The 24627-nt window shown below is 37.7% G+C and overlaps 5 protein-coding genes across 10 annotated transcripts in view; 2 read left to right on the top strand and 3 right to left on the bottom strand.

Moving 5' to 3' along the window:
* On the bottom strand, window positions 1-3189 carry LOC131437190 (translation initiation factor eIF-2B subunit delta). 2 transcript variants are annotated; one of them, XM_058606368.1, is made up of 6 exons: window positions 3086-3189; window positions 2807-2878; window positions 1473-2606; window positions 1022-1420; window positions 468-954; window positions 1-410 (listed from the first exon to the last, which is right to left on the bottom strand). In XM_058606368.1, the coding sequence occupies exons 2-6, from the start codon at window positions 2834-2836 to the stop codon at window positions 190-192; spliced, it is 2271 nt and encodes a 756-aa protein (XP_058462351.1). In that variant the 5' UTR covers window positions 2837-2878; window positions 3086-3189; the 3' UTR covers window positions 1-189. The 2 variants fall into 2 exon arrangements, with proteins under 2 accessions (XP_058462351.1, XP_058462352.1); XM_058606369.1 differs by lacking the exon at window positions 3086-3189 and adding an exon at window positions 3057-3075.
* Window positions 3190-4610: 1421 nt separating this feature from the next.
* LOC131436188 (transmembrane protein 258) lies at window positions 4611-5376 on the top strand. Its single transcript, XM_058604760.1, has 2 exons — window positions 4611-4769; window positions 4873-5376. The coding sequence occupies exon 2, from the start codon at window positions 4877-4879 to the stop codon at window positions 5117-5119; it is 243 nt and encodes an 80-aa protein (XP_058460743.1). The 5' UTR covers window positions 4611-4769; window positions 4873-4876; the 3' UTR covers window positions 5120-5376.
* Window positions 5377-5614: 238 nt separating this feature from the next.
* On the bottom strand, window positions 5615-7603 carry LOC131437773 (tumor susceptibility gene 101 protein). Its single transcript, XM_058607331.1, has 6 exons — window positions 7399-7603; window positions 7243-7327; window positions 6831-7175; window positions 6580-6773; window positions 6171-6514; window positions 5615-6112 (listed from the first exon to the last, which is right to left on the bottom strand). The coding sequence occupies exons 1-6, from the start codon at window positions 7426-7428 to the stop codon at window positions 5923-5925; spliced, it is 1188 nt and encodes a 395-aa protein (XP_058463314.1). The 5' UTR covers window positions 7429-7603; the 3' UTR covers window positions 5615-5922.
* An 11553-nt stretch (window positions 7604-19156) lies between these two features.
* On the top strand, window positions 19157-20652 carry LOC131437644 (mitochondrial import receptor subunit TOM22 homolog). Of its 2 annotated transcripts, XM_058607121.1 has the most exons (4): window positions 19157-19312; window positions 19383-19522; window positions 19681-19806; window positions 20108-20652. In XM_058607121.1, the coding sequence occupies exons 2-4, from the start codon at window positions 19394-19396 to the stop codon at window positions 20423-20425; spliced, it is 573 nt and encodes a 190-aa protein (XP_058463104.1). In that variant the 5' UTR covers window positions 19157-19312; window positions 19383-19393; the 3' UTR covers window positions 20426-20652. The 2 variants fall into 2 exon arrangements, with proteins under 2 accessions (XP_058463104.1, XP_058463102.1); XM_058607119.1 differs by having other exon boundaries at window positions 19173-19522.
* Window positions 20653-24182: 3530 nt separating this feature from the next.
* LOC131434402 (uncharacterized protein DDB_G0284459-like) overlaps window positions 24183-24627 on the bottom strand; it is a 35096-nt gene continuing 34651 nt past the window's right edge. For all 4 annotated transcript variants that reach the window (XM_058601069.1, XM_058601070.1, XM_058601072.1 and 1 more), the window contains exon 8: window positions 24183-24624. In XM_058601069.1, coding sequence (XP_058457052.1) covers window positions 24410-24624 — 215 coding nt within the window. In that variant the 3' untranslated portion in view covers window positions 24183-24409. The remainder of the gene's footprint in view (window positions 24625-24627) is intronic.

Consider the following 24627-nt stretch of genomic DNA (forward strand, 5'->3'; position numbering starts at 1 on the left):
TTCAATGAATATCCGTTATATTAAAATATGAAAAATACTAGGAATAAATTATGAACATGTTCGAAAATCAAGTTTTATTTTCAAAGTCATTTTTTTCACCAAAAGCATCAGACATCCCTTGCCTAAATTTCATAAACTATAAGTACGGGATTTATCTGTAAGGGGATCGAAAAACTACTTTTTAGTTTTTCAGTATCCGACTTCCGACGGTTTGATGCGTAATATGACCGGAACACTAGTGCAAGGAAGAATGGCCACCTCTGTCACGACGGCAGTCACAAGCTCCGGCGGTGTTACGTCATAATGCAAATTCAACGGTGTCAGATTGCTAATCGACTCCCACTCCGCAAGAGGATTGTGTAGCCTATTTTCCCGTGTGCCTGAGTTCAATATCAGATCGTTGGGATTACCTGTAAAAACGAAATGAATGTAAAAAATTTGCTACCGACATAAACCGTAGATTTTACCAATTTCGTTATACACGAATGCATCGGTCTGCACGCGTTCGCTGAACTTGTGGGTCTCGCAGCACACCAGCACCGGAACGTTACAGGATTTGGCCACCAGTGCTATCTGTGCCGTTCCGACGCGTGACATGACGCACCCATTTGCCAGTAGAGCATGGGCACTCAGTAAAACCTTCGTGACCTCGGGCATTACGTAGCTGATTGCATTTATAAGTACGCAGGTACATTCGATTCCTTGTGCCACCAGTTGGCGTAACATTTCGTGCTCCTGATTGCGAGGACGAGAATCAACGATGACGATCCGGAAGGTTTTCTGTCGGCGGTTGGCCTCTTCGAGGATGTGTTTTATCAGGGAAGAGCAGCCATAGGTGAGAATCACATCACCGTCGTAGATTTTCTCCTGCACGGATATGCTAATTGCCTCCTCGGCCTTTTCTATCTGGTCCCGAACGTAAGTATCGATGGCATCTAGAAGAAACTCCTTTTGCTGAAACATTTATTTCTAACTGTAGTAAACTGAAATCAACAAAATGGGTATATTTTTGTATTCTCACGTCGGAATCGGGATCCTTTGAGTTCAGTTGTCGCGAATACATTTTGATATACTTGAGAGCATTGGTCATCGAAACGGAGAACGGACGGCACTTTTGTAGATGCGCAATGTTCGGGATCAATGCCTCCTCGAAGCCTCGGGAAAACTCTTTATCCGGAGGTGTTTCATAATCCTGAATCATTTGCGTTAATGCTTTCAAGAATGCTAGACACCGAGCCTTCGAACCAGCTATGTAACCATCAGCATACTGCAGCCCAAGCTTGGTGATGGCTGGATGGAGCTGAGTTGAATTCACAACTTCAGAAGCAGCGATTTTTTTCGTGTACAGGTGATTAAACAATTTAACCATGTGGGGCTGTTGAGCAACGTCTGTCGTTTTCGTGGATTTTTTTACAATTTTCTGAAAATGATTGTTGCTGAAACTTATTACGGAAACTTATTTAAGAACTAACCTTGGGTGTGGAATCCTTTACGGAAATCGGTTCAGAATTGGATTTTTCTTTAACTAATGGAACCGTTTTTTTCGTCTGAGCTTCTGCTTTGGCTGCCCGCTGTGCTTCCTGTAGAGCCCTCCGTTCGGCTTTTGTTGTTCCTGTCTTGAGTGGCCCTTTGACTTCAGCTTTTACGCTATCAGATACCAATTTCGGAGTTTGTGCTTTTTCATCAGACTTTCTAGTTATTGTGTCGTTCTCGTTGCGAGATTTTGTATCGTTCGATTTTGGGTGCCCTTGTTCTGTGATATGCATTTTTGAGAACTTTTCGGACAAACTGGAGTCTGTGTTTGATTTTTGTAGCGAAGTGGAGGCGGGATCGTTCAGTTTCGGTTTGTCTCCTTTATTTTTAGCTTTTGCTGCAGCTTTAGCAGCCTTCTTGGCTTCACGCTCGGCCATGATTTCCTCACGGGTCTTTTCCGTCTTAGGAGGATCCATAGTGTTCTCAACAGACAGCGGATTTTGTTTCTGAAGAGCTGGGAAAATCTGTTCTACAGAAATGTTTTCTATTCCTGGAAATGTGATTGAAGGTTTATTGCACTTTATTTGTTGTTCAATCTTAGCTGATTTCAGTTTTCTAGGAATAGCATTATCGGTAAAGGCATACACTGATGAGGTGGGAAATATATCTTTCACAGGAATATTTTTAACAGAGCAGGTATTAGTTTCGAATTGTGCTTCGTTTGAATTGGGAAATATTAGCTCTGTGGCAATATCAACAACAGCAACCTTGGTTGACACTGATTGACGATATTGTTGCTTGGGAATTACGATGCTTTGAACTGAACCAACTGTACCCTTTCTTGGTATTGCTTGATTTTCCAAGTTATAGATGTGCGAAGCAGGAAAAATATCTTCCAGTAATATTGGTTTAACCGTTTCTACTGTGGACTCTGTACTCTTGTTTTTGTTTCGTTTGCGACGCCTTTTACTTGCGTTATTATTACCCTGTGTTGTGTTCTGAATGTTTTCTTTGTTCGTCGTAGTTGACTTGGATCGACTTTGAGTAGGTGTTGTCGGAAGAGAAATCGGTTGCTGCACGATCGCTTCTTGAACCAAAGCTTGCTTTGGTTTATACTTTCGGGGGCGTCGTTTCTGTAAAATAATTCGTTATATTAGGCTTGTATGGCAAATTTGATTCAAAACAGCAAAACAAAAACATAAATTTAGTTAGAGTTGCGGATAAAGGCATGCATTCCAATCTTGAAATGAAAAATAGCGAACTAATTTAGACCTAAAGGCAAGTTAGAAAAGGAAGCACGATTTGTAGACTATAATAGTACAATCCTCTGTACCTGCTTTGAAGGAGCCCCGGGTGTCTCCATCGTACTAGCACAGAAAACAGGAAAGCTTGTTAATGAAACTTTCTATTTCCGTTATTGTTCAGTGTGTTGGAAGTAAATTATAAGAAAAATATATATTAGTGTGACAACCTTCCAAGTATCCAGGAAATACGATAATTTTTTGCACTATTCAGGGTAGAAAGGGATTGACGGGAACATCGGGATGTTCTGGAATTTAACATTTCTGTAGCCTACTACTTACGTCTTAAAGCATGCTAATTGAATAGTTACCTTATGTATCAAAAATTATAATGTATTTTCAGAAACTTTCGCGAAATATCAAACGTTGTCGATTATTCATTTGACATTATTTCATGGTACGGTGCGTGTTCATAAATAAAAACGAAGTACGTTCACAGCTACGATAAAATCCCAACACACCACGATGAAGAGGTGATAACATATTTTCCAGGCACTGGGAAAATAACTCACTTTTTTTATAAAAACCTATAAGTAATCTGCCAACATTTACTTTGAAAGGAAATGCAGGTGAATTATGACAAATAGAGCATAGAATTTAACATCAGACGGAACGGTGAACTTTTTTTCGTTGACCCCGGTTTTGACTATCGCTCCGAGAGAATTTAATTCATTGACATTAATCTTCACAGTTGTTGTTGTTAGCACGCGAGTTATTAAAGTAAAACAAAAAATTGGTTCGACACGAGTTCTTTTTGAAATTGAAACAAGACAAATTTTCCCGGATAGCAAAAGTTGATGATTAAAAGACTAGAATTATTGCTATTTGCTTTATGTTCATATGAAAATGGTTTCATTGGAAACATTATGCGTTTATACAAAAAACAAAATGAATTATGATATGCGTGCTGCAAAATGACATAATTTGGTTGAAGAATATACTCACATTCTTAGAATAACATTTTTTGTTTCTGTTTATAACAATTATGTTGCCCAAAGTTCGGAATGTCTGGTTTCATTATACGATAAAACATGAAAGTTGAGATCACACTAATCAAATATGCTAAAAATAAAAAATATCTGTTCTTTGCATAAATTATTTATATTCTAAACTTTGAAAAAAAAAAACAGAATAGCTTGTTAGAATAGTTTATCAGTTGAAGTTTTATTTCAAGAAACTTCCCTTAAGGTACCAAAACTGCCTAATGACTATGTAATAGATAATTTATTTCAACAATAATATAGGACTAAACATTTTTTTTTATTTGACTAGACCAAAATTTTGATTCAAATAAAACAGAAAACAATGTTGCTTAAAAATATATTGAGACTGGAAGTATAGGTCGGAAAATGTTTGTTTTAAAACAACAGTTTCCGCAAACGGAAATAAGTATCTGTTGTTTTTGAAACACTATCCCTATCCCTATATTTTGCCCGAACATTTTTCAATGGATCGTAAGGAACATTGTAGGGTAACAGAGGTTTTTTGGCCACTTCATATATTTTGGCCCACCTAACAAACTTTATCGATTTCATCGGATTTTAACGATGTTAATTACCTTATGTTTCATCAATTTGAAGCTAATCACATTAAATTATCTATTGCGGAAGGGGGTTTCAAAGCCAAAATTAAATCATTCCTAAAGTGGGATAAAATACCTCTGTTACCCTAATCTTGAGATTATCTTAGCTCGAACAATTTCGCTTATCGTTTTGTTGTTTTAAAAACTGGGATTTTTCTGCGTGTATTTATTTTAACGGTTACTGATTTTTTTCTCAGTGTCAAATAATTAAAATATCTAGCATCCCTGTTGCTTCGTTTTCAACGAGGAATGTCTGTCAGAATCGAATACGTTGATGACATCTTTCGCCACGTAATTTTGTATGTTGTTTTTAGGCGTTCGCGGCCGGGAAGCTAGAAATTACACGAATTACATTAACTATTGCTGTTATCTGTATTGATAATTGCAAATAATTGTGAAAGCTGCAAATAACTGTACGTTCAACAATCAACCTTTTATCTACAAATAATTTCTACATTAGAATCTTCCGAAAACCCCGAAAACAGTATTCACATCGAGTGTCTCCCATCTTTCCAGACAAATGGATTCCATGGTTCGTTACATTTCGCCGGTCAATCCGGCCGTTTTCCCACATCTGGCTAGTGTGCTGCTGCTCATTGGAACGTTTTTCACGGCGTGGTTTTTTGTGTTTGAAGTGTCGCGGCCAAAATTAGGTGGAAAAGATGGCGTCATTTTCAAGGAACTGCTAATATCGCTGTTTGCCTCGATTTTCCTCGGATTTGGTGTATTGTTTCTGCTGCTGTCGGTAGGAATTTACGTGTGAATGTTTCTACATTCACTGGCAGTGCCAGGATCTGCTACTAACTTTAACACACTTCTATGTCTGTATGTATCGAGCGTGTGAATGGTCCAATCCAGTGTGAGCCGTTTCAATCAATTTATGTATTCCATGCCAACGCACTGAATAGTAATCAATTTCTTAAATTTCACGTGGTTTTGCCGAAAAAAAAGAATTTGATGAGAATAATAAAACGATTGAAAACTAAATTTTAATACAACACTGGTCTATGTAGGCATCAACAGCAGATCTTTTTATGAAAAAAATAGAGAAATCCAAATTGACCCAGAACATCGCAATGGTTTGTTGTCCACAGCTATAGCACAGAAAATAAATGGGGGTTGAATTATTACTTTTCTGTGAATCGTAGGGTTTATTTCGTATTATGACCCGGTGCGATTAAAGAAGATGAATGTAAAAAATATGTGGCGCAAGTGAACAATAATGCAAAAATAAAAGCCAAAGGACAAAATATTTGGTTGAAGGTGGTTTCATTCTTATATATTTAACCAATTGCTCTGCAGATTTTACATGACATAAACGTGCATAGTTTGTAATAATAAAAATAGCATTGTTCATATGTTATAATTCTCATGTGGGATCATTACATCCAAGACGCAGGTTGGTGACACTATGTGAGAGGATGTAGGATTGAAAGGAATATTAGCACAGTTTGCCTTTTCTCGAAAACTCTTCCCTCTTACTTCCGTATTGTTCAACTTATATACAACCCCATCGTCTAGCTAAAATAACGACTTTCACGTTTAATAATGAAGGCAGATCAGAGGTTACTGGGCGGAAAGGCCAGCCTTCTGTCGGCACTTTTGCATTAATGCGCGCAGCATGAACTGTTTCCGCGAAAGTTGTCGCACATTTTTGAGAAACACTTCAAGATCGATCACTCCGCTGCGCAGCGCTTCGCCCATGAAATAAACCGCATCTTCAATAGCCGCTTCTTCTGCGTACGCGTTAAGCAGTCTGAAAATAAGAAATCCGTTACAGAACTTTCCTCAATTATTCAATTATATGCGCTAACTGTTTGTAAAGTGGAGCCGTTGTAGTTACTGCTTCATCAACATCGATACCGTCCACTTTTTCCAGGCTTTCGAGTGCTCTTTCCAGTTCTTGGTCTTTATCCTTCAACACTGCTATGCTCTTGGTGAGTTCCTGTTCGTCACGCTCTAGACGAGAGATAATATCGTTGATTTTCGACTGCCCCTCGTTCAACTCCTGTTGAGTGCGTTTCAATGTTTGAATCTCCGCCTGACACTGGTGGACCTTCTCCTGAATACGGCGCTTTAGTTTATCCTCGACTGCACTAACCAATGAGGCCTTAATGTGCTCCTCGGTGATAGTTCCTGTACCTTGCCCGGATGGATTCTGAAACAATTATACAACATTCGGCTAAACAATAACAAGATTTCACAAAAACAAAAAAGATTTACATATCCGGTGTTGTAGCCGGCAGCAGTTGGCATTCCAGGAGGTATGTAGGGAGGAAAATTCCCGATGGCACCCGGTTGATTATAGCCGCTGTAAGCTCCGCCTGTTGCTGGATACGGAGGATACGGTTGCTGTGCTGGATATGGGCTATACTGACTTTGAGTGTTTGTTGTTGGTGGTTGTGGCATGAAAGACTCTGAAATAATTAATCAATTAATTCCTGGCTACATCCGCAAAATGTGATCTATCATACGAGTTGGATAGGGTGTTGTTTTTGCCTTTGCTTGTTTCGGCACCGAGTACACCGGTGGGAATTCTCCAAAGGTGACAATCATCACCTGGATGAGTCCTAGTAAATCCGATTGCACTGGATTCCAATCGTGCAGATATGGCAAATAAATTTTTCCATTATGATCAACATACATAGAAACCTTGATGTGCATATCCGAAGTAGGTTTCACGTAGCAAATTGGAGCATATCTGGGATGAGTGTCCAAAAGCCAGATGCAAATGGGAATATGATAGGTATTACCCTTATATCGAACCGGAATGGTTCCCTGCAGATTGAGCAATTGTTTGACTGTTCCATCGTTGAACACTACAATTGGAGGTGATTTTTATTGCCATTTGAAAGATTATCACAGCATAATAAAACTCTGACTCACCGTATGATTCCAAATGATAACCAAGGGCTTTGTACTGTTTCAAACAGTCGCTGACATCTTTTTTTGTAGTTACTGGGTCCGTGTACTAATAACGTAGCGAGATGAAATCATTACTGATTTATTACTTCAATTTCTAATGAGTACAAGCCAACTTACGTTCGATAACATTCGACCAATGTCTTCCATTTTAGATAAATATCACTAGGAACAGCTACATAAAATATTCAGAGCACTTAGACAGCACTAGAAGATTTATGCTACTGCTAGAGAATTTTTCTGCGTATTTTCTCGTGAGTTGATAAAAAAAATTTCTATAATTTAATTCATGAATGACAAATTGAACAAAAGCAATTTTTAAAATTTTTGACAGCCACTACAGTGTTGTCAGCATGCCTCAAGGATTTCACATATCTCGGTTAATTTTTCAAAAGGGCGTATAAGCAAGTGACAGTTTCTCTTTGTTTACTTTCTCTTCTATTAATTACCAAGCGGTTTCCACGTTTATCACTTAACTCTTTGCATGAAATGATACCCGAAACCTAAGACAAGACCTGACAACTGGCTTCTTATTCTTTCTTCCAAATCATCCTTCTCGTCATTTTCGCCCTGTGGGATAAATACCAACGTATCGGCTACAGTGTAGCCATATTTACAGATTTTTCGATAACTTTATGATAAGAAAAAAAATTGATTAAATTTAAATTTTCAGACTCGGCTTTTGATTCTAAATAAACATGAAAAATGTTTTGGTGAATGCATTTTTATTATATATTAACGCTTAAAAACAATTTATTGAGCTTTGGTGACAAAACACGAAATATCTCATGTTGAACGCAAAATCGAATCCTTTGTTGACGTATTACCGGATGTTTTGGAAACCGGAAAAAGTCAAGTTTGGATAGAAGTGCTTAGTGCGACCATAGTGTGGAACACAACAGTTCATTCTTCTCGTAAAACTAAACACACTTTCGAGTTTATACTAATTTAACAAATCTTTTTTGGTTAGGGGCTGTCCATAAAAGACGTCACGCCACAAGGGGGAGGGGGGTGTTTCATAAAACGTGACTTTTTGTGACAGGGGGGAGGTTTTCGGAATGTGACGTCCAATATTTTCAATGAGCGCATTTTTGAAATACCTAATTATATTACTGCTTTGCCCTATTTCCTGAAAAAATCTCCACAATAAACGTTTACATTCTATAGGATAACATGTATTTGTAGATATAAAAGCTTTTTTTGTAAATTCGGAAATGAGTGATGCAGGAAATCATTTCTGTTGCGATCAGCAAAAGTGCACGGAGGAGCGAGTAAATTAGCGAAATTTATAAATTTTGCCTAATATGAGTAAAAAAGAAAAAGATGCCTTCAAACAGTTTAACTTAAGATGTGCACTGACAATTTTTTCAGTAATTTGATTTTCTAGCAATGATAATAGTATATCATAAGAATTTCTCTTATCTGATTCTGATGCAGTTTATTCAATTATACTTAATTTGAAAAAGGGCGGGATATCAACGATTTCAGACGTAGAACATGTCATGTCTTATCTTGATCATATGTGATTTTACTCCACCAACATAAAAGCTTATCGAATCATCCAATGATTGAACTTACACTGATCAACTAATAATGAAAAGATTCTCCGGCAGTGATCTCGTTTTGATGAGGTTTTGGTCTTTATTTTCTCAGCCCAGTAAGCTACACTACGGAAATATTATTCTTTACCTAAAACAATAATATATCTGTGTAGCCCTAGGAGGACTAAAACAGATGAATTAAATGTTTCATCAATTCCAACCAAATACTTTTGTTAATTTATATAATTGATATTAATAAAATAATTCCGATGATTTTGTAGATTTATGGATATTTTTTAATCTAATGACAGCATGTAATAAATCGATTTTTCCCTCATATTTGTAAGGTTTGTCATACATATTGAAAATTTATTGAGATGAATTTATTAATTTTGAATTCGTGACACGTGACATAGGGGGGAAGGGGGGTCTTTGCTTCTGTGACAATTTGTGACAAAGGGGGGATGGGGAGTCAAAAATCGTCAAAAAAGCATGACGTCTTTTATGGACAGCCCCTTACACTTTAATTCACTAAAAAGAAAAACGGCTTGATGCTGATTCTAATTACACAGTGCTGCCACTATAAACATTTATTACAAATGAGATTGAAAAAAGTGAAACATTCTCTGAAAATTTTTACTTTCATTGGTGAGCTAAAATTGTACATTTTAATAAACTTGGTTTTCTGATTTTCTTCATACTTGGCATCATTGCTCGCGTACCTTCAAAGAATTTTTTCTTTTCACAATGTGCGGGTAGCAACATCAAAATCAGCCAATCAGAAACTGGTCCATTTTGGAACAAAAGCAGCCCCCCCAGTTGTCAGGTCTTGTCTTAGCCCGAAACTTTCGACTTTCAAGCAGAATAGTGATATCAAAGAAAATCTTTTTAATCACATCACAATAATCGAAAGAGAGAGTGATTAAAGAGAAACTGTCACTTGCTTATACGCCCTAATGAAAAATCAACCGAGAGTTATGAATTCTCGGGTAATTTTTCAAAAGGGCTGATATAGATGTTCATCAATACATAATTGGCATGTTGTCGCAAAACTGAGATGAGATGAGACCTTTCCGGGCATATTCATTTGAAAAATCATAGTAGAAGTTGAAGAAAATGTTTTTACTCTGAAGTGGTAATGTTGATCTTAGTTAATTGTGCGAAATCTACCGTTTATTCAGAATATAGCTTTAAACTTGGTTTGATACCATTTTGCAAATCCCTGGAAAAAGTATCATATATAAATAGTACTCGATCGCTATACATTCTAGTACTCGAGAAATCAACATTACACTGGTTTCTGTTTGAAAAAATGTTGATCCGAAAAAACCTAACCGACGACACGACCTGCCACTCGTCTATCGAAACTGTATCGCAAATTTAACTACCCCTCAGTAACTGGTAATGTCAAAACGAAATCGCCTGAAAAACTATTGAAACTGGCAACACAAGTTGAAAGATTATTAATTTTAAATAACAGTTACCATAACCTTGGTTACTGCATATTGAAGACTTGGGAAATGTAAACAAAACAAACTGCCTTGAGTGGAATTATCATTTAGTTTAATCGAATAGAGGTCTTCGTTAAAGCTTGCTGGTGCTCATATTAAAAATGACTTCCAGACAATTCAATTTTTATGAATGTTTGTTAAATAGTAACCGTACTTAAATCTATAATGACTATCTGCTATGTAAATAAGTTTCATTTCAATTCGCCACATGTTTAAAATCGTTCAACCCTCGTTGCTAATCAGCATACATGTTGTGAAACAATGCGCTGTCATATTTTGGAAACTCCTCTACTTCTACTCTCAGTCATTTAAGATCTTCGAAAATTTCTCGGGAAATTAGATCTGATTGAAATTATAGGTTTTGAAGTGCACATGGAAAGCCTCCAGTTTAAACTGGTCTCCTTCAAATAATTTGATTATTTGTGTCTCAAACAGACTGTAACCAAATACAAATAATACAAATAATTTGTGTTTGCTGTAGCTACAGTCTACCGTAAGGCGGCTGGAACTTGTTGAAGTAGTCGAATGTGAAGAGTGTCGGATACAATTTAACGATGAAGTCTCATTTTCGTTTCGTGAAGACTGGTACTAACTTCCAGTTTGGTTGACAGTATATTAAGCAAAAGTCATGGGTTTCGGAAACTCGACTGGATATTACTAAAAAGAAAGACCATCATCATGGATGTGTTAGATGAATACACTGCAGATAGAGCTAATGGGTAGTTGTGGACGATATAGGATGACGCCTTTCTGTCGCAACACTAGTTCTAGTACTAGATTTGGTTATTGTACTATTGTGGTCGGCGCAAATCTAGAAAGTACGTTGTAACAAAATTTAAATTTATATAAAAGTTTCACAACTTTCTCAAATAATTTGTTTATTTATTATAGCGCTGCTTGGTAACTAGTTCATAGCAACTAAAACAGTGTTGCTCAAGAAGATTATTTTCATGATTATCGAGGGGTCGCTATATTTATGGTAACTGGCGGTAAATCACTCTCGAACACTTTTTGTTCAGATTTTTGTTCGGAGTGCCTGGTCGTGTCGTCGACCTAACCTTACCCAATTTTACACATTTCTGAAAATTTTCCATGTTTAATCGTAGTTTACATTAATAAGTAGTAATAATCACTTTGAAATCAATTTTCTTCTACTCCGAGTGTACTTTTATTGCTGATATCTATTTGTACTATTGAATAAACGACAAAAATGGTGCAAATCACTACTGCCGAGATAAAAATTTCCGAAAGAATCCTCCTTTTCTTGGTTCCACTTTTCATTGGCAGGTGTCGCTACCGGTAAATCAGCTTTGCGACAATGTGCCAATTAGTCAGTAAGGAATATATTGTAAACGTTTACAATTGGCTTTCTAACGACAGGTCGACATGTAGATGGCGCTGTTGTACAAACGATGATATTTTCAAATAAAGCTGTCAAAATACATAGGAATTTTTATTTATTTGCAATTAAAATTCGAATAATCAAAGAATATTCTGTTTTAATTAGGGAAAAACCATTAATTTCTATCGATTAGAATTTCAACCAATATTTTTAATATTCCGCTTGAGAATAAATCTAAGTTTTTTGCTTTCAAAATGACCTACAGATTGATAATAAAGCTTGCTTCAAATAGAATTGGAACAAAGACAATTGCCTGTATTTCAGTTATTTATTATTGTATTCAAGATCTTTTTTTTTATACAAATGTAGCGTTTTCTTCATACTTTTAAGAAAAAATACGGATAAAATTATTCGTCACGGTTTTGAAGGAATTTTCTAATTTTTCCTGTAACACGGCTCAGTAGGCGGCGCACACCTTCTTCGTCCATCGTTTTAGCTATCTTATTCCACCAGGTCGTCATCTGATTGATGTCTTTGACAACGTTTCCCTTTGCCTTGAGTCTCCTCTTCATGATTGCCCAGTATTTCTCAATAGGGCGGAACTGGGCGCAGTTGAGTGGGTTATGGTTTTTCGGAACAAACTGGACCACTTTCTCTGCATACCATTCTTAAACGGCTTTGCTGTAATGACAGCTTGCCAAATCTGGCCAAAACATTACAGGATGCTTGTGGGATCGAATGAACGGCAAAATTCGTTTTTGGAGACACTCTTTTTGGTATAGTTCCGATGTCATTGTCTTATTTGTAACGAAAACTTTCGTTTTTTTGCCGCAGCTGCAAATGCCCGGCCAAATCAAAAACAAATTTAAATTTGGCTGGAACATCCCCCCGAGCCGTTGCAAAGTAAAATTTTTGACCTGGGATTTGACCGAAGTCAGCCTTGACACAGGTTTCATCGTCCATCAGAAGACACCCATCGAACTTGATCAGCACCTGGTCATATAGTTTCCGAACACGAATTTTGACCACACTATTCTGTTTTAATGTCCGACTTTGCTGTTTTCCAGCTCGATACGACTTGATTCCTTCCCGGAGTCGAGTTCTCCCCACGGTACTATGGGCAGCACCGAATTTTCTGGCCAAATCACGGTCCGACAGATTAGGATTCCTCTTAATCGTCTTCAAAATCTTACCACGCAATTTCCGGTCGTCAGTTCGACTCCGACGATCGGCTTGAGGCTTCCGAATCGTCGTCAATGTTTTCTTATACCATTTGATAACGCGCCATACGGTATTTCTGGGCAATTTCAGCTGTTTAGCTAGCCTAGATGCAGACCACAATGGATTTTCCAAATAACTGTGCACAATTTTTTTTCCTTCTTTCGGCTTCCATGTTGATTGTTTACAAAGTACAGTCGATTTTCGGAATGTCAAAAATCATACGTGAAGCTGACAAAATTCCCGACACGTGGGCGCCAAGAGCTTCCAAATCCGTCCACCAGGAGCGCCACAATATGAGCAAAAGTTTGTTCCAATTCTAAATGAAGCAAGCTTTATTGACTTTAAATGTTGACCGCTCTGAAATAATTGGTCTGGCCGTTTATTTCACCATTCCATTTGATGACATAACCTCATTTAGAATTAATATCTAAATATAGTTAAGTATTGAAGAAATTAAAGGTTTATTTTTTATGCACAAGTTGAATGCATGCAAAAGTTTTACCCATTCCGTAGGTTTGTTTAAAGAAAAATTACTATGTTATTAACTACTTCCGAATTTAATACTCGATATATAGGAATATTGTTCTATGTGATAATTTGCTAACATCATCGTTTTCTTGGTCCATAATCGCCCTTATTCTGAATAACGTCGATCGAAAAATCAATACGTCGTTATTCAAAATAAGGGCGAATGTGAAATATTGAAGGGGCGGAGTTGATTTGAGTTTAGTGTTTGAAAGCCAATTGTCTTATCGCTACGAAAATATCAAACAACAGCCAAAGACAGAGTAGCCACAGACTAACAGACAGGACAATCAAATTGTATTCTTTAAAAATTTTAACACACGTTTCGAATATTCCTTTAGTTGGGACATTACTCGCATATGTCATGATGGTGCCACGTTACCATATTAAAACACCTGTTTTAATCCACCTAGTGGTGTAATGATGCCTTTCTCATGAACATATAATATTGTTATTCTATTTGTACTTCCGGAACCGGATACCGGGAACCAGCATAGCCGGAATCGGTTTGTTTAGTTGCTCACTGATAATGACTATCGATTGGTGTAGTTTTGAGACCAGTTTAGGAAATTTTTTACGTTTTTTGTTTCGCCGGTTCAAGTGACGGTGTACAATATTGAAGACACTTTACCCTATAACTCCGGAACCGGAAGTCGGATCCGGATGAAATTCAGGAATTCCGTATGGGACCACGAGACCTTTCATTTGAATCTAAGTTTGTGGAAATCGGTTAAACCATTGCTGAGAAAAGTGAGTGAGATCCATTTTGGTATGTATGACCACTATTTTCGGTACTTCCGGAACCGGATACCGGTAACCAGGATAGCCGGAATCGGTTTGTTTAGTTGCCTACTGATAACGACTATCGATTTGTGTAGTTTTGAGACCAGTTTAGGAAATTTTTTACGTTTTTTGTTTCGCCGGTTTAAGTGACGGTGTATAATATTGAACACACTTTACCCTATAACTCCGGAACCGGAAGTCGGATCCGGATGAAATTCAGGAATTCCGTATGGGACCACGAGACCTTTCATTTGAATCTAAGTTTGTGGAAATCGGTTAAACCATTGCTGAGAAAAGTGAGTGAGATCCATTTTGGTATGTATGACCACTATTTTCGGTACTTCCGGAACCGGATACCGGGAACCAGGATAACCGGAATCGGTTTGTTTAGTTGCCTACTGATAATGACTATCGATTTGTGTAGTTTTGAGATCAGTTAAGAAAAATTTTTACGTTTTTTGTTTCGCCGGTTTAAGTGACGGTGTATAATATTGAACACACTTTACCCTATAACTCCGGAACCGGAAGTCGGATCCGCATGAAATTCAGGAATTCCCTATGGGACCACGAGACCTTTCATTTGAATCTAAGTTTGTCAAATTCGGTTCTCCGAGAAAACCTAGTGAGATTATTTGACACATACACACACACACACATACATACACACACACAGACATTGCTCAACTCGATGAACTGAGTCGAATGGTATATGACACTTGGCCCTCCGGGCCAATTTTCACTAGTCGGTTTTTCAAGTGATTGCATAACCTTTCTATATGAGAAAGGCAAAAATCCAGTCTGTCATCTAGACTGTGTTTGTTTTTTCATTTATCAACAGAGTTGCCATTCATGCAGCATTATCAGTATCGTAATGATTTCTGTACGTCCATGCGGATTTCATACAGAATACAGATTTAGTATATATTGCCAAAACTAAATACAGAATAGTGCCTACTTCTCATCTTCCAACATAATACAAAATCGAACCCGAATGTTTTGTTACGATATTTACTTGCTTCTGGCCTGTCGCCACTTAATTTCATGTGAAAATTACCAACACAATCAAAATCAGCTTAGATGACTACAAGTACATTTTATACTGGGCCCGATAATGAAATTTTCAAACATTCATGCTATCAACGAAAATCGGTATTTATCTGTACGATCCGTGAATTATCGGTATTTTGGGAGTACATATCTGTATTGCGGTATAGAGGTCAAATATCTGAATAAATACCGATAAATCGGTATACCTGGCAACGTTGATTATGGCTTACTCTCAGTGAGTGCCGAGTCATTTGAAATTACTCTTCAAAGTGAATGTTGATAGATGGATTATTGGCCGTTATCGCAAAAAATTAAACGCGTGGTATGCACTCCCAAAATACCGATAATTCACGGGTCATACAGATAAATACCGATTTTGGGTTTTAGCTTGAATATACATGAGAAAAGTAGAGTGCCTATAACCAGAGTGACGACATCTCATCCGTAATTTTGGCAACAATTCAAAACATTCCATTAGCTTTACATTGAATTGACAGGTCGTTTGCTCGTTTGGAACTGGGAGCTGTCATTCCAAACGAACAGCTGTCGCCACTCTGATTATAGTCACTCTAGAGAAAAGGTTGTCGTGGGACCTTTTTTTTGCTTACCTAAATGAGTCTTGGTGATAATTTCCTGGTATTTATGTAGAAACCAATTTGCTTAGATTTTTTATCGTGACTTCACAAATGAACAAGCATACATCCATAACAGTTCATCGGTGCTGTTTACAAACAAGCTTAAACAAAAATCGAAGAACACATTTTAAACAATCATCTTTACACTTTACTACTAGTCACTTATGTTTAATAAATCTCAAAAACAAACCGTATACAATCGTGAATAAATGTTTTAAAACTCTATTTAGGCGATATGGACCGTTAATGCTCTCATTCAATTTATCAACAGATAAACAAAAAAATCTCTGTTTACAAACAGTACTGCCGAACCGACGACACGACCTGAGAATTCGAAGAAAATTTGCCCTGAAAACTGTTCGCTAACGAATCACCATCAGTTACCATAACATTGAGCAACCCCCTGAAAATGATAAAAATAATCATTTCGAACAACACTGTTCTAGTTGTTACTAACCAGTTGCCAAGAAACCCTAACTTAAATAAACAGTTTGCTAAATTGAAGGAATTCTTTGCTTTCATGGGAACAATGGGAACTGATGACTCGAGACCGAAAAGAGTATTGTATTGTCGCATTCTACTGATGATCATCTAGGAAATGTAGCACTGCGGATGCATTGATGCTTGGGTAGGAACTCAACTTTCGGAGGAAGCTTAGATCCAAGTCTCAAATAAAGAAAGTTAGTCGTGAAGTAGTGAGTCAATGGAACGAATTTCATGGAATAAAGAGCGACGAACTTGAGTGTCACATTTTGTTGCAGAGAATATTTTTTTTTATATTTGACCTAATATGATACATTATTTGTAAGAGTTTTGCTTGCGAGATTTTGCAAATTACATCATTACTACAAGATTTTGAAATTACATTTTGTAGTTGATTTACATTCAAGTGAGTGGTATATCAGAATCATTCAACATATAGTGTCTATAACCAGAGTGACGACAACTGTTCGTTTGGAATCACAGCTTTGTTCCAAACGAGAAAATGACCTGTTAAATACTGTCAAAGCTAACGAAACTTCCAAAATTTTGAATAAAATGTTTTGACTTGTTTCCAATATTACGGATGAGATGCCGTCAGTCTGGTTATAGGCACTCTAATTCAACACTTCTGCAGGATTCGGTCTCCAAAACGATCGGATCATCTCCGGATTGAAACGTCAATCAATATACATACATAGCGTACTGGGCATCAGAGAAAAATAAATGAATAAAAAAATCTAGTCCTAGAATGACTGCGTTGGATTGGCCAATGATTGCTGCCTTCAGATTTCACCACATGCAAGCCATTTTTTAGGGAAAATTCATTCAGTTTTTTGAATAAAGTACCTGAAATGATATTGATAAGATCTTTATCCCGCGTTGTCAAATCTACAAACAATGAATTCTGTTCTGCATCAATTTCGAAACAGAAAATTATGAATCCAAACCGTTGAAATCATTTTGCCTATCAAGTTAATATAATTATATCGTTTCTGGTTTTGTATGTTTATTATACGTAGTCAAGGTTATCGTAACTGTTTTGAAAACAACCAGGGTTGCTAGTTTCAAACATTTTTGAAATCATTTCATTTGGACATTACGAGTTACTGAGGGGTAGTTGGATTTGTGATACAGTTTCAAAGAGCGAGTGGCAGGTCATGTCGTCGGCCGAACTCTCAAAATGTGGTCATCCGATTGAGGTTAGCAGTGACGCAGCAGCAGAGATGCCAGATATTTTCATAGAAAATCTGTATTGCTTTGCGGAAAAATTTGTATTTATCTGTATTCACTAATGAAATGAAATAATGCTAGATGTTATTCCAATAGATTATGAGATTTAATGAGCATTAATTCTTCGTAAGTCATTGCCGCGCTTACAATTCATGGACGAAATATAATAGTTTGAAAATGTTGACTTCATAAGCTGACATGGAATCCAACGTCCAATATTCAACGTCAAGTCAGGTCATACAACTCTCAGTCTAACAAAGTTTCATGATGCCATGAGTTCCTTTAATATCAGTTCAAATTTGTTTCAAATTATACATGTATTTTAGTCCGTTGATTGATTATTTTTTATCTCGTCACTGCAATCAAATACTTTCATTTAGGAGTTTTTGTTGGTTTGTGCAGAAACTATGAACTGCCTTAAGCACTGACGCGAAAAAATAGAAACAAAATATGTCCAAGAATATGTGCTTTTTGCACAACCAATAAAACCCCTAAATGTTCACATTTTGCGACGGTCAGTATTAAGCCGTCAATCGTTTACGCCTGAGACGTCAGAAATAATATGGCACTTGTACAATATCATTTAAAGGATTGCATAAATAGTGTCAACTTTACGTATGCTTAACGGTATAGATATACTGCTAGGCACGAGATGGCAATTTCAGTTTTCCGAAAAGTGGTGAATATCGTAGTGAGTTCCTCAATTTGGTCCTTCTGAATGCTAGAAACGAATCCCTACAGCATATTGATAGTTTCTTTCAATAAATTATGCAAATCCGAAATAAAATAATCGACGAAGCTAGTTTCGCTTCCGACAAGAGCGATTACGTCACAGCTGCCAGTCATTTGCATGGATGAAAAAGCAACGGTGGAGCATTACACCAAATCAGTCGTTCTAATGGCTCTAAAAGTTTTCTGAAGAACTATTAGGATTTGTTGTTCGCAAATCGAAAGGAAATATCCTCAGTTTAGTGCAAATCTAGAACAGTTTGGTTAGATTTGTGCACTTTTCGCTGTGTTAAATTCACAGTAATCGAGGTCAAGTGAAGCCTTCTTTGTTTTTGCGAAAAATGTGGAAAAGGGGCATGCTTGCATAATTCATACAATTGAAAAATGACCTGACAACGCTGGTCAACACATTTCTGTCGGATTTACCCGCATAGCGTTTTGGCTACCTGGGCAGCCATGGCCACCAGAAGGCTACCAAAATTGATTCAGTGACGGTTGTCAAATCCAATTTGACAAAACAAAGTCGCCTGTATCCAAGTTAGCCGAGCGTTTTCATTCTCTCACCTTCGCTGAAAATGTCAAAGATTTCAATGTGGAAAAATCCTGGTGGATACGGTTGTATCGTTTGAGTTGTATTTCTGGCAGCGGTGAGGCAGTCGGTCACCAGAATGTCTGCCAGCCATATTTTTCCAGCTGGCAGCGTTTAGTCAGCCATCTGGCAGCCATGCGTATGCGGGTAGCGTCGAGCGGGATCACGCCCTTTTAGAAAAATGATGGAACATTTCATGACATAAAAAATTGACATGCCATAAAACACAAACCTTTAGAATCGAAATACCTTGCTGCGGAATCGATTTCATCCTTAATCTTGCGTTTGCATGTGTTTTCAGATTGAAGTGCGTTGAAACTTCTTTCTCTAATGTTGAATCGAATTTTGTTTCGAACCTTAAAGTTAAATAAATATACTGCAACAGATAAACTTTAAAAGTACAGTTGATTGTAGAAACAAAAATAGACACCGATCTAGTTATCCTGTTTTTTGCGATATAATTCATAGCATTTTCGTGAATGGATTCCGACCCAGAAGTTGTACTGGTTGATAAAGTGGACGAAGACGAACTTTCGATAGATAAAGATAGTGGAATGGAATCGGCTGGAAACAGCAAGGACGACACTCCGGAACGTAAACAGGCCACGGTAGGTTGTAGCAACCGGGAAAATTTGTTTTTTGGTTATAATATATGATTTTACTAAAGTTCGAAAAATCGATCGATTCCAGTTAAATGGTTTTTGTGTTTTGAATCCGGTGTATTCAGTTATGCAACAAGATAAATCGTGGGTAATTATCATTTCAGTTAGAAGATTTACCACAGGTCGAGCTCCCGAAACCGGCATCGGGTTCGAATGCAGCAACCAAGCCTCAGACGTCAGCCAAACCCACATCTGCCGTAAGCAAAAGCAAGGATGATGATTATGATGACGTAAGTAGTGCTATCGCATTCTAACAAGTTCAATATCTATGCCTTTCGTTGTGGTTAAGAACACACATTGAGCACTTATTGCTTATTATTTGTTTCGTTTCATTCAAGCTAAAGGAAACATTTGGCTGGATGTTCACCTCGAAAAAATAGAAGATAGTAATTCAGTTGATTTGAATTACTCACTATTGGTGAAATACTGTAGAAACTAGGGTTTTCTTTAACAGTGATGAAAAACTTCGTTGAATGTTTATAGGTAATGTTAAATTTGATTTGAACATATTTCTTTTTTACTGCTTTTTAGGAACCCGACGAGACACTAGCCGAGCGGTTGTGGGGTCTCACAGAAATGTTTCCACAACCGGTACGAACTATTAGTGGAGCCGTTACAGATTTATCTGTCGCCAGCGTGAAAACATTGTACAAGCTCACCTGTAACGCATCGTGGATCTTCTTCACCAGCTCAATGATTTTGTTCGCGCCGGTCGTATTCGAGGTGGAAAGAGCCCAGATGGAAGAAATGCAAAAAACGCAGCAGAAGCAGGTTCTACTTGGTCCGGGATCGGCTGTTGGCGCCGGCCCAGGTGGAATGCCCTCAATGCCTCCAATGGCAGCACGATAATCCACTCGCAATTTGTTTCCTGGTAGTCTGGAGAAATAATGTTAGGTTTTTTTTGGTGGAACTAGTTTCAAATGCTACAAGTTCCAAGTCAAAGCAAGAGTCACACTTGATATGAAATTCTATTTGAAGCGGTATGGCTTTTTGTTCTTTGTAATTTTTTGAATGCATAAAAATGAAACCATATTGTTACTAGTAGTTCAATCCCAAATAAATTGTAAAAGAATCAACTAGTTATTTATTTATGAGAAAATACTTCAGCAGAAAATCTGTATTAAATGAATTGATTTTTGTTCCGACAACCAGGTAGCATCAAAAGCATTCAATTTGAAAAAATCATGGTCGAAGTTATTGATCGCATTTCGAACTCAATTCGAAGATCTCAGCAATTCGAACTCAATTCGAAGATCTCAGCATTTCGAATGCTTTTTATTTCCTATGTGTACCCGGCCATTCAGATATTACTGTAAAAGAATGGGCTGATGAGTTGACTAGAGCTGGTGTTACACCTAATTTCATTTGGCCAGAACCAACTTTACCACTGTTAACTAGTTGGATAAAAAAGAAGATTCGTTCTTGGGCTGCATTAAAACTACGGTCTCCGGTCGTTTTGGTACGTTTTCTGTCGTTGAAAAAGTTGATGGTTAAATGCAAGGCGAAATAAACCTTATAATCATTTAATCAATCAAATGCTTAAAAAGTGAATAAAAACCTGTTTTAATCCACCTAGTGGTGTGATGATGCCTTTCTCATGTACATATAATATTGTGGCATTCTATTCAAAAATTTTCTCTTCGATTTTTAAAGGAAACCAAGTGACTGTTTATGCATAACATACAGAATAAAACAGTGCTTTGATTGCGTAAGCCATCCTTAAGAAAACGAAATGGGTTCACTATTATATGCACTTCCGGCACCGGAACCCAAGAACCGGTATAATCGAAGTTGGTTCGTACGGCCACCAACTAACATGACACACAAACTCTTCTAATACGCACCCTATAACTCCGGATTCGGTAGTCGGATCCGGATGAAATTCAGGAATTCCGTATGGGACCGGAAGACCTTTCATTTGAATATTAGTTTGTGGAAATTGGTCAAACCATCGCTGACAAAAGTGAGTGAGATCCATTTTGGTATATATGACCACTATTTCTGGTACTTTCGGAACCGGATACCGGGAACCAGGATAACCAAAATCGATTTGTTTAGTTGCCTACTGATAATGACTATCGATTTGTGTAGTTTTGAGACCAGTTTAGAAAAATTTTCACGTTTTTTGTTTCGCCGGTTTAAGTGACGGTGTACAATATTGAACACACTTTACCCTATAATTCCGGAACCGGAAGTCGGATCCGGATGAAATTCAGGAATTCCGTATGGGACCGAAAGACCTTTCATTTGAATATAAGTTTGTGGAAATCGGTCAAACTATCGCTGAGAAAAGTGAGTGAGATCCATTTTGGTACATATGACCACTATTTCTGGTACTTCCGGAACCGGATACCGGGAACCAGGTTAGCCGGAATCGGTTTGTTTAGTTGCCTACTGATAATGACTATCGATTTGTGTAGTTTTGAGACCAGTTTAGAAAAATTTTCACGTTTTTTGCTTCGCCGGTTTAAGTGAAGGTGTACAATATTGAACACACTTTACCCTATAATTCCGGAACCGGAAGTCAGATCCGGATGAAATTCAGGAATTCCGTATGGGACCGAAAGACCATATATTTGAATTTAAGTTTGTGGAAATCGGTCAAACCATCGCTGAGAAAAGTGAGTGAGATCCATTTTGGTACATATGACCACTATTTCTGGTACTTCCGGAACCGGATACCGGGAACCAGGTTAGCCGGAATCGGTTTGTTTAGTTGCCTACTGATAATGACTATCGATTTGTGTAGTTTTGAGACCAGTTTAGAAAAATTTTCACGTTTTTTGCTTCGCCGGTTTAAGTGAAGGTGTACAATATTGAACACACTTTACCCTATAATTCCGGAACCGGAAGTCAGATCCGGATGAAATTCAGGAATTCCGTATGGGACCGAAACACCATATATTTGAATTTAAGTTTGTGGAAATCGGTCAAACCATCGCTGAGAAAAGTGAGTGAGATCCATTTTGGTACATATGACCACTATTTCTGGTACTTCCGGAACCGGATACCGGGAACCAGGTTAGCCGGAATCGGTTTGTTTAGTTGCCTACTGATAATGACTATCGATTTGTGTAGTTTTGAGACCAGTTTAGAAAAATTTTCACGTTTTTTGCTTCGCCGGTTTAAGTGAAGGTGTACAATATTGAACACACTTTACCCTATAATTCCGGAACCGGAAGTCGGATCCGGATGAAATTCAGGAATTCCGTATGGGACCGAAAGACCTTTCGTTTGAATATAAGTTTGTGGAAATCGGTCAAACTATCGCTGAGAAAAGTGAGTGAGATCCATTTTGGTACATATGACCACTATTTCTGGTACTTCCGGAACCGGATACCGGGAACCAGGTTAGCCGGAATCGGTTTGTTTAGTTGCCTACTGATAATGACTATCGATTTGTGTAGTTTTGAGACCAGTTTAGAAAAATTTTCACGTTTTTTGCTTCGCCGGTTTAAGTGACGGTGTACAATATTGAACACACTTTACCCTATAATTCCGGAACCGGAAGTCGGATCCGGATGAAATTCAGGAATTCCGTATGGGACCACGAGACCTTTCATTTGAATCTATGTTTGTGGAAATCGGTCAAACCATCGCTGAGAAAAGTGAGTGAGATCCATTTTGGTACATATGACCACTATTTCTGGTACTTCCGGAATCGGATACCGGGAACCAGGTTAGCCGGAATCGGTTTGTTTAGTTGCCTACTGATAATGACTATCGATTTGTGTAGTTTTGAGACCAGTTTAGAAAAATTTTCACGTGTTTTGCTTCGCCGGTTTAAGTGACGGTGTACAATACTGAACACACTTTACGCTATAATTCCGGAACCGGAAGTCGGATCCGGATGAAATTCAGGAATTCCGTATGGGACCACGAGACCTTTCACTTGAATCCTAGTTTGTCAAAATCGGTTCAGCCATCTCCGAGAAAACCTAGTGAGATTATTTGACACATACACACACACACACACACACACACACACACACACACACACACACACACACACACACACACACACACACACACACACACACACACACACACACACACACACACACACACACACACACACACATACACACACACACACACACACACACACACACAGACATTGCTCAGCTCGATGAACTGAGTCGAATGGTATTGACACAATTTTCACTAGTCGGTTTTTCAAGTGATTGCATAACCTTTCTATATGAGAAAGGCAAAAACAAATCGTGCATAATCCTATAGATGACGTGAAGCTAGTGTCGTGTGTTTTACAAAAACAAAGTAAAGTCTTGGCATTAGATTGCTTTTGTGGAATTTGACATTTCAGTTTCAACAGACTTCGCAGCCGATTCATAGCGTACATAATCATTGAAGGCTAGTGCTACGATCCTACTGACACTAGCTTGTAAGATTAGCGCCCTATGCATTGAATCGTCAACCCGGGGTTTTACAGAGCAACCTCCAATAAATAATCAGTAAAATTTCTCTACAAGTTTGATTTTTATCCGATAAATACATAATAATTTTGTGTACACCTGCTAAAAATTATACTTATACCGAAATTAGATTTAAGTTTTGAATAAACTTACAAAAACTAATAAAAAAAGGATTTTAAATAAAAGTTATTTTATTTCAATCGTTATCAACTAAAACTGCCAAACTGATTACATTTCGAACAAAGGTAGCATACGCCAAACAAAAAAAAGCGTAAACCTACACTGCGACGGTGAACACGGATCGTAGCGTACTCCAATCCTACAACCATTATCTAGTTTTGTGATGGTCATACTTGGACAATGTAATGAAGCGCTTTCCTTGAGGCTACTCATAAAAATGTCATACTAGTCGATAGCTGCGGAAGTTTTTGTAATGTTGCATAATTGACAGCATAAAACCCTCGGTGCTTATGATTTCGATCTCTGGAAATCGTTCTCGCAGCTTAGGCCACGTATCCTTATCTTTTTGGTCCGAAACGACGAACATGTTGTCTGCATATTTCGGCTGCTGAGTGGGAAATTTTATAACTCGTCCACCTGCACTGGCCACGATCACTG

The sequence above is a fragment of the Malaya genurostris genome, chromosome 3 (assembly GCF_030247185.1).
Source record: "Malaya genurostris strain Urasoe2022 chromosome 3, Malgen_1.1, whole genome shotgun sequence".
NCBI classification, from domain to species: Eukaryota; Metazoa; Arthropoda; class Insecta; order Diptera; family Culicidae; genus Malaya; species Malaya genurostris.

Bases quoted from the DNA above. Each gene is read 5' to 3' on its own strand.
- LOC131437190 (XM_058606368.1), bottom strand. From the start codon at position 2,836: ATGGAGACACCCGGGGCTCCTTCAAAGCAG. The intron at 1,421-1,472 runs GTTAGTTCTTAA...AATCATTTTCAG, and splicing joins TAAAGGATTCCACACCCAAG to AAAATTGTAAAAAAATCCAC. The intron at 955-1,021 runs GTGAGAATACAA...TAAATGTTTCAG, and splicing joins CAAAGGATCCCGATTCCGAC to CAAAAGGAGTTTCTTCTAGA.
- LOC131436188 (XM_058604760.1), top strand. From the start codon at position 4,877: ATGGATTCCATGGTTCGTTACATTTCGCCGGTCAATCCGGCCGTTTTC.
- LOC131437773 (XM_058607331.1), bottom strand. From the start codon at position 7,428: ATGGAAGACATTGGTCGAATGTTATCGAAC. The intron at 7,328-7,398 runs GTAAGTTGGCTT...CTACGTTATTAG, and splicing joins TTGGTCGAATGTTATCGAAC to TACACGGACCCAGTAACTAC. The intron at 6,515-6,579 runs GTAAATCTTTTT...TAATTGTTTCAG, and splicing joins CCGGCTACAACACCGGATAT to AATCCATCCGGGCAAGGTAC.
- LOC131437644 (XM_058607121.1), top strand. From the start codon at position 19,394: ATGGATTCCGACCCAGAAGTTGTACTGGTTGATAAAGTGGACGAAGAC. The intron at 19,523-19,680 runs GTAGGTTGTAGC...TTATCATTTCAG, and splicing joins CGGAACGTAAACAGGCCACG to TTAGAAGATTTACCACAGGT. The intron at 19,807-20,107 runs GTAAGTAGTGCT...ACTGCTTTTTAG, and splicing joins AGGATGATGATTATGATGAC to GAACCCGACGAGACACTAGC.